General features: G+C 42.1%; 1 protein-coding gene across 3 annotated transcripts; it reads right to left on the bottom strand.

The window, feature by feature from the left end:
* Positions 1-956: 956 nt before the first annotated feature.
* mpx (myeloid-specific peroxidase) lies at positions 957-8,866 on the bottom strand. 3 transcript variants are annotated; one of them, XM_023406477.2, is made up of 15 exons: positions 8,800-8,866; positions 8,630-8,717; positions 8,254-8,429; positions 7,908-8,040; positions 7,393-7,519; positions 7,095-7,301; positions 6,635-6,998; positions 5,813-5,973; positions 5,471-5,729; positions 5,216-5,386; positions 4,876-5,113; positions 4,260-4,477; positions 4,044-4,081; positions 3,363-3,422; positions 1,734-1,841 (listed from the first exon to the last, which is right to left on the bottom strand). In XM_023406477.2, the coding sequence occupies exons 1-15, from the start codon at positions 8,861-8,863 to the stop codon at positions 1,833-1,835; spliced, it is 2,313 nt and encodes a 770-aa protein (XP_023262245.1). In that variant the 5' UTR covers positions 8,864-8,866; the 3' UTR covers positions 1,734-1,832. The 3 variants fall into 3 exon arrangements, with proteins under 3 accessions (XP_087030195.1, XP_087030196.1, XP_023262245.1); XM_087174069.1 differs by lacking the exon at positions 4,044-4,081 and having other exon boundaries at positions 957-1,841; XM_087174070.1 differs by lacking the exons at positions 3,363-3,422; positions 4,044-4,081 and having other exon boundaries at positions 957-1,841.
* Between the last annotated feature and the right edge of the window lie 6 nt (positions 8,867-8,872).

The following is an 8,872-nucleotide window of genomic DNA, read 5'->3' as shown; positions in this document are numbered from 1 at the left end:
AAGATGCAGGTTAGGTGGTAAACACTGTCACCTGTATGCAAGAAAGAACTGATTTTGATCACCCTTCCTCACCCTTCCTTCCTTGTATATAGTTTGCATGTTTCTTCCCATGCTCACCTCTGTTTGATCTGGAACATAGACGCCATTTTTCTTCTGCAATGCGCACACGTGCAGCCCAGGTGGGCTGGAGAAGAGACAAGTTAACCACAGGTGTAAATGTCAGTGTGTCTAACCTTCCCACCCACATCCAGTTCATGGTGGGTAGGTTCCAGCCACCTAGTAACTTTAACATGATTACAATGATGAAGACAATAAGACAAGAAATTAAGCAGTGAATGTTTGTCAGTGAGGAAACTTTTCAGATGCAGTGCTTTCAAAGTCTAGTGGTCAAAATGAACCAGTTATGCCACTTCATCTTTCATATATTTATTTGAACAATGGCTCCATCTACAGGAGACATACAAGACATTATAGTGATTATTAAAGATCAGACTTTGATCTTTATTGTTCCATTTAGATTACTGAAACCAAGTGTTAAAATGAAACTAACATAGCTGTTTTATTAAGAGGAGCTGTAGTTCAATGTAAGTGCTTCAAAGAAAAAATAATACATGGAAAGTTTCAAAGCTTTATTTACTATCTATAGTTTTTGTACAAAGTGAATAAACTGCTTCTTACTTGTAAGGACTAAACAGTTGAAGCAGTTGAAGCAAACTAACATACAATTTTTATATTTCTAAATATTTCCTTTTTGTACAGTTTTTCAGTTTCAGTGGAGCTTAGGCCATAATGCTCTCTACTTTTGTCCTGTACTTTCATACAGACACATTCAGATACTATATAAGTCCAACAGTAAATTCCTTTTTGGATACTTCTATCTCTGTTTGTGATTCAAATAGTACACCCATGAAATAATTCCTGATGTGTCATAAATAAAAAAACACTTGAGGACAATATTTGCTGCAGCTTAGCGTCATTAGTCTTTATTGAATGCAAAGTACAACAGATAAGAAAGACAGTAAAACGTGCAGACAAAGCACAAGCACACAACTTTTTGAAGTCACACTTACATTTCATCAGTGCATAAAATAGTCATAATAATACTGGTAAAACCCACTCAAAAATTTGCTGTTGATGATTTTTTTGTATGTAATACACAATAGAGTGTGCTGTAACAGAATTTAACAGATTTGGTGCAATCACATTTCAAATTCATTAAACTATTCTCTAAATCTAACTAATTTGTTCATTTTTCAGTAAAATGTAAAACATGTACAGTCGTATGGTGTTCCCAGGTCTGGTCCTTTGGCAGAGAAGAAAAAAAACAGTACAGTCCTAATAAGTCCTAAAGTAGAATGAACTGATTATTGGAAAGTATTGAAAACAGATCCCAAAGCAGACGTGCTTGTGTCACACGCTGAAGAGCAGGTGTCCAAAGAAGAAGCTTTTGGTGCTCAGGCCGTAGGTCCCTTTGCTTGCCCTCAAATACACTTGGTCTCCTTTCTCCAGCCGGAGCATTGTGTCCCCTGAAGATGTGCGCTGACCTCTTTGATAAACCTTGACACTGTACATCGCTAGCTTGTTGTTATGCCACAGGTCCACACTTCCTCCACCATTGACGGTCGTACAGACAAAGCTGAACTGATAGACACCAGGGATAACGCATGTAAACAAGCCCGTCTGCGTGCTGTAGTGGTTCTGTTTGTTGTAGATGACCTGATGGAAACGAATGATTTTCTTTGAAGATGATCTGTATTTGCCCAGGATGACGGAGAAGGCAGACTGTGTTGCATTGACATCGGCTTCTGGTGGTCCTTGAGGTCCTGGAGGTCCTACTGGACCTGCAGACAAACAAAAGATTACTTACAAAATTCTGTCAAAGTGTACAGAATATCATAGATGTGTAACTGTCCACATTTTCAGCTTTGAATCTACTTTCATAAAATGAAAGTTTTTTTTCAAAAAGTTTTCTGATCTGCTGTTGATTTGAACCATCCTGACCTTTCAGACTGTCTGTGAAGTTTTCTTAGTGTCCTCGGGGTAAATACTAAGACTTGATTTATATTTTATTCTTTTAATATCCTATTTAAGTGTCTTTCTTAGTGCCATCTGTTATATCTTGCCTTAATGCCTTTTTAAGCACTTTGAATTACCTTGTTGAAACGTGCTATGCAAATACATTATGCTGTTGGTGTTTCATATATTTTAGGATTAGTTTTGCACTGACTCAGAATCCTATCCTGCTGAATCTAAACAGAAAAACACTGATGAGGTCTTTGTTGTTTGTGTTTTTTTAAATGCAAGCACAGGTGATGGCTGCCTGCAGGGCGTTTCTGCCTGACGCACCTCCGACGGTGCCTGTGGGGCAGCTGCAAGGTCATCAGCCGGGAGCCACCCTTCATTGATGTTTCGCTCCATTATTCTATTTAAATACATTTGTAAAGAAAAAAATAAAATAAGGAGGCTTACAAAATCTTGCTGCTCTTGTGCTTTGTGAAAATTGCTTTTAAATAATGCATCCTACAAAGGATCTCATGCCTGTTTGCAATTTACTGCCCACTTGTGGCAGGTTATTGTCCGTGCACGCTAGTTTGACCTCCAGCTGTTGTACATATCATTTCTGCCATTTTTGTGGACGTGACTGTGTCCCATTGACAAAGACTGGGGCTTATCAAGCAGCGAGGACAGCAGCCTTTATTTTGGAGGTTTGCGCTTGCGCATTGAAGATAATCCTGGAATCTTTGATGAGTGACTAGCTATGGCCAATGTGTGCTTCCACTCTTCTGAGGTCAGTTTTGATATTGTTCGCATTATACACATGCGCAGCAGTGTTGGCATTAAGCGTTAAGAGGCAACAGTAACATGTAAACAAGCAAATGACACTGATTTATCATCTCTGTGCAAGATCTGCTGTAAATTTCAGAAGATTGAGACAGAATATTGTTACACAAATAACAGCTTCTTACAGGAATGGCTTAGTATGTAGGTTGTGTACGTAGCGGGCGAGAGAGAGAGAGAGCCAAAGCAAAGAGGCTAGTGACAGGAGCAGAGAGTTAGCTACTTAGTTAGCAGTTAGCAATGCAGCTGTGGACGTAGCAGTAAATGTATGTGCACTCCAGGCTGTCAGTAAATAAATACTACAACTCCTCAAGAACCAAGTTCCTGCGTCTCTCCTGTGCTTCCTAACTACAGTCCTGACAATATGAGCCAGGAAAGGTTAGCATCACTGAGGCAGGAAAATGCAGGATTCTGCATTCTCAGGTAAAGGTAAATATTTTGCTTAGCTCTGCCTGCCTATCTGTAAAAGTTCCTGCACGCCACTGCTATACATAGTGTAGATGTAAGATAACTGAATAGATTACCTCGTTGTCCAGGAGGCCCTGGTGGTCCTGGCGGGCCTCGGTGCCAGGCCATTTCACATTCTGTATATCAAGAAGATGTAGAGATCAACATACTCAGCCTAATAACTAGAGGAATTTTTTCAAAATGTGCTTGAGTCAGTAAACTATGAACTGTTTCTTTTGAGTGAGGAAGGCCTTCACCAACTTGACCAAATGTTAAGAAGTGTTGTGTGATATGAATATGCACTTTTTAAGCTTCAAGCCTTAACCCTTGTGCAGCCTTAAGGACATTCTTGTCCCTTTCATTTTAGATTTGAATCTTCGTAGGATGTACTTGGGTGACTGCATGACAGTGTATGTGACTGCATGTCCATATAAGTTGATAACAAGTGGTTCTCAAGGCATTATTTTTCATGATAATCATAATAAAGTATTTTATGGAAAAACTACAGTGACATTATATAAACAAACTGTGTTCTAAAGAGTTTAAATCCTGAAAATGATATAATATAATAATATTTGGTAGGTATGATCAGGACTGATGTTGGTTAAAAAAATGATTCACTGAAAGTAATATTAATATATATTTATGGAAGTTTTTGATTCAAACATATTTGTCCTCTAAGGAACACAGTGTAATTTTTTACAAGGGATGCACAAGGGTTAAAATGTGACTGCCATTTGTTAGTGCTTAACACCGACCTCTCTTTCAAGGACTTCATAACAGCTATCACCCGGGCCTGCAACATCAAACACCACATATGAAGAGTGATTTTCACTTAAGTTATTAGTGAAGAAATAAAGACACCAGGTTAACCTCAGAATGAAAAACACAGTAAGCACTTAATGTTAAATGATGTTAATTTAGTACTGAGAGTCTTTCCCGCTCTCAGAAAGTTTGATCGAGTGTTGTTTCACCTGAGTTCTCGGAGCAGGGTCTCTCCCTCCAGGCCGACAGGTCCAGGCTTCGGATGGCGTTGCACCTGACCAGACGGTTCCTGTTTGTGATAACACTGAAGGCGTCAAGGGGGACAGACGTGATGCCAGTGTTGTCGCAGATGATCTTGGACAACCTGACAGATGACAGAGCAGATCTCTGTCTCGGGGTGAAGACACCTGGATTCTCGTACCACAACCTGAGCATTTCAAAGGAGAGGTGAGAAGAAAGCGTTAGTGTTAGCAGAGACTGTATTTAAAATACATTTAGTTTTGTGATAGGGTCATCAGTCTGCAGCTGACATTTAATATAAATTATAATCTAAAATTTGTCACTACTGGAAGGCAGCAACCAGCTGTGGTCAAATGCTACAGGTGTAAACCAATGCTAGTCTGAAAATCTCTGGCTACTGAGGTTATAAAAAGAAAAGAAAGTGTTTCAGTGTATTTGTGGAGCACCAGAGTTGGTACTGCTTGCAGCAAACATTTAGATATTTGGTGCAGGATGTTATCACGTGTAATAATCAGTACAGTAAGTGATACAACACAGTGGAAATTTCAAATCTACAGCACTGCATGTATCCACACACATACTGACCTGTCACCCTGGCGGATCTTCTGGAACTGGTTTGCGATGAGGCAGGCGAACAGAGGCCCCACACGTCCGCCCCTGACGAACGGTTCTGCCACACCTCCCAGCCACACATCGATGTTGTCGGGTGTACCGTAGAGCTGCAGCAGCCTTCGGGCCAGATTCGTGTTGTTCAGAACCCGACCAAGCTCTTGCTGGTTCCTGGGCTGAGACAGGCCACAGAACCTGCGCCAGGCATTGTAGCCTAGAGGAGTAAATAGCAAGTAAACAAAGAGTGCAATTGAGAAAAAGATAAAACATTTGAAAGAAGATTTCATATGTTGAAACATCAGAGTGAGAGATGTACCAGGCAAGCCATGGTCACGTCCCCTCTGCATGTTGAGAGCGGCAAGGTCCAAAGCCAGATGCTGCACAAACTGGAACAGCCTCTCCCTCAGAGCATCCACCATCATATGATCCTGAGTGTTCAGTTTGGCGGGACGGCCGACCAAACCACGCAGCAGAGGGTCAATACCACCTGAAGAGATGAAAATAAAAATTAGGGTGATGGTTTAAGACAGAATATCAAAACAATTGCTACAGTTTTCTCTGTACAGCTCACCCTCAAAGATGACTCTCCAGGGGGTGAAGAAGGCCTTGAACAAGGGCACACTGGGAAACTGAGGATGCTCCCTGTAGTTTGCATCCAGACGGGACAAGGCTGGCTGGATGGCCAAGTGGGCGAAGCGGTAAGCTGCTGTTGCAAAGACGTTGGAGATGCTGGGGTCCACGTTGGGATTGTAGCCAGGGTAACGGCCAAGCTGTCTGCGCATCGCCTCGTCACCCACAATGTGTGGCAGATAGTCCCTGAACACAAACCGCTGAGAGACACAGACAGAGAGGTTTATTTTGAAGGAATGACACATGAGATGGGAATATATAAATGTGAATGCTTATGGAATACCTGTGTGTAAGCGCCCATGATCTTGCGGGCCTCTTGGTAGAGTGTCTCACTGTCCCAGTGTGGGTTCAGTCTTTTCAGCGCGCGAGCCAGGCGGTTGTGCTCACGCATAAACAGTGTGTGAATGGATGTCAGAGCGATGTTCTCGTCCACACGGACATCACCTTCAAGACAGAAATGCAGCAGATATAAAGGTGTTCATTTCCTCTTCATGTTTGGTACCACTTCCTAATAGGAGTTTATGAGACTACATGTATTAATGCTTGAAGGACAAAATTTGAGTTGCCAAATTTACTCTAGTATGTCTTTCAAAATGACCTTTGCTCTAATTTTATTGTAGCAGTAAAGCAAAGTGAGAAGTTACAACACAATCTACTATGTGGGCAGAGGTCAGGCTGCATGGATGTTTTTATATTTATCATTATTTCTCAACAACTATTATTTATGCTATGAAGATTTTAATTTATGTTACTAGTATTTTATATTGCCATTCATCATCTGTCTATACACCAGTATCCAGTTATGGATGCTTAATAGGACAATGGTAGTTGACAAATACCTAAATGACACATACAAAATGTCAACAACAACTACATTATGGTCCGATATTAACCATGCATTAAGTGTGTGTATATTGCTTATGAATGACCGGGGGGGGTTTAAATAAAGTGTCACCAGATAATTTAGACAGACAGCAACTAGAAAACACACAACCTGGCAACCCAAACTTCTAATTACTTCTCTAATGGCTTGTTACTGATTAACCGGTTAATAAGTCATTATTTAACTATTTATAAAGCTAATAGTTTTTGCGAGATGACGAACCTGCAATGAAACAGGGCACCTCCCTGGCGTTGGTGTCGTTGGTGATTCTTCTGCGGGTGGCACACATCTGCACCTGCATTGGATGGAAGGGCAGCAGCTCCCGCCCATTGTCCCTGAACTCTGTGTTCACGCGCAGCAGGCCGTTATTGTTAGTGAGGTCACGAAGGTCTCTGGCGAGCTTCTCCTCGGAGCCATACACCTGACCGAGGTCCAGGAAGGCGGTCAGGGCGTTGATCTGCTCTCTCTTGTTGGGTTCTCCACCGAAATTGTACGCTGAGAATCCGGTTCCGCAGGCAGGGGCGGATCTGAACGAAGGGATGCAGCTGTCAGGGCGGGAGGGCAGGCGAGGGTCTCCGGGGGGGATCTGTTTTGCAGCAGAGGGAGGTCAAAGGTTATCAAGCAAATCTTTTCAGAGGTAAAAACAACATGTCAGTGTTTGAGTTTGAGCTTTGACACCAACCGGGATGGGGATGCATGGCTCAGTTCTCTCACAGCTCTCCTCACAGTTCACGCCGTTGCTGAAGGAGCGGATGCTGGGGGAGAAGGGCGTGAAGGTGAGGTCGTGGTCGTTCCACTGGCCAAACAGGGTCACCATGTGACTGAACTCTCTGTCGCTGACCACACCTGCATCTGTTGTTCTTAGGATGTTGTTGGACACCTGACGCACCTGCAGAGTGAAGAGAAATTTTCGGTATTTAAGAATTGATTTAGTTTATCCATATGGATCAAGGTGAGAGTCTGGGATTTCAGGGTCGTACCAGTGGGAGCAAGAAGTTGTTGAGTGATCGGTTTGCCCCGCCTTTTGGTTGGGAGATGCCGTCGTCATATTCGGCAGGCAGCCAGCGGGAGAAGGGGGTGTTGGAGGCTCCCAGGCGAGGTGTTTTTCTAAAGGCAAACACCAAACGTCAATGTTTAGACACACGACTTGAGAAATCCAGAGGAAGTGTACACATCTCCTGTGGTGTATGGCCTAAGATGTTTAGGTGCATTTCACAAAGCATGTCTTCTGAATGTAAGCACCACTCATAAACTCATAAACCCTGTCACAAAATCATCTGGTTCCTCATTAATTCAACACAAATTGCTTTTTGGAGAGAAACCACATAGTTGTTTTTTTTTCCTACATATGAAGAAGTCAAGAAGTCAAAACTGGAAAATGACTTAAACTCAAGGTTACGTAGCATAAAAAAAAAATGGATGTAAAAGTTTATCTATGTTTTACATGTCCTGAAAAAGGTGGTGTTACAGAAGTCCAAATACAGAAGTGACTCACAGGTTATTGCAGACGCTGGTGGCTGTGCGATACTTGTTAATATTTTGTGTGGTGCTGCACTGTGGAAATCTGGTTCGAGCTGCACATCCAGTTATACGGACAAGGTCGTTCAGGTCTTCTTCAGTGAGCAAATCTGAAAAATGTGAAAGACACATTTCATGCACTCACAGTGTGTGTACATATACAACTGTCTAGTCCTTAATTGCAGCTTTGAAGTGCTCCACTGTGCCCACATTATGAGACAATAAAACTCAGACCTAGACTCTAACCAAAACCAGGAAAAGATTTTACAAAAACAGTGTGAGCACTATGTGTGTTGTCTTTGTGTGATTGCCGCATGTCTGACCTGTTGCATTGAGGGAGCGTTTGTGCACGTGATGCACCCTGTTGTGCACCAGACGAAGTGTTTGATCCAAGTAGTCTGCAGATCTCACAGCTGTGCGTGTGTCACCTCGAGGCTGCTTCAGGAGACGAAGAGCATCATGAGGACTCACCACCTCCCTGCGGACTCGCCTCAGACTCCTGGAGGAGAAAAAGTCACATAGTTGAACAATAAAGTCCAAACTGTGGTCTTTATTTTGCAACTTTTTCTAACAACTATTGAGACACTGTAATGAATGGCTTGCATGCCAAAGAAATAGTTCATCAGTTGACATTTATGCTGTATCCATTTGAAAGATATCTACTGAATACTAATGAAACAAGATATCAGATGAACTCACTCTTCTCTGGAGTATTTGTAGGCATCATCCACGATTGTCTTTGCCTCCTGAAAACATTGTTGAAGGAAAGGACTGCCAAGAAAGTCTCCTGCAAAGAAAACAACACTTTTATTAAAAGGATTTCAAATTTTATACAGTATTTTACAACATTTACAGTGTGAACTACCTACCTGTTGCTCTGGAGTGAGCAGGTACCAGGCAGATGCCCAGCACAAGAAGGACAGAGAGAAGCATCTCTGAAAC

Source organism: Seriola lalandi, unplaced genomic scaffold (assembly GCF_002814215.2).
Source record: "Seriola lalandi dorsalis isolate HSWRI2012SDOR001 ecotype SW California unplaced genomic scaffold, Sedor1 jcf7180002054309, whole genome shotgun sequence".
Lineage (NCBI taxonomy): Eukaryota > Metazoa > Chordata > Actinopteri > Carangiformes > Carangidae > Seriola > Seriola lalandi.
Note: the sequence above shows the minus strand (reverse complement) of the source record. Positions and strands in the feature narration are given on the sequence as shown.

Excerpts from the sequence above, each read along its gene's own strand:
- mpx (XM_087174069.1), bottom strand. The coding sequence starts at position 8,863 with ATGCTTCTCTCTGTCCTTCTTGTGCTGGGCATCTGCCTGGTACCTGCT. Across the intron at positions 5,974-6,634 it reads GGTGCCCTGTTTCATTGCAG|GTGATGTCCGTGTGGACGAG; the intron begins GTTCGTCATCTC and ends TCTGTCTTGAAG. Across the intron at positions 1,842-3,362 it reads AGGGCCTCCTGGACAACGAG|GTCCAGTAGGACCTCCAGGA; the intron begins GTAATCTATTCA and ends GTTTGTCTGCAG.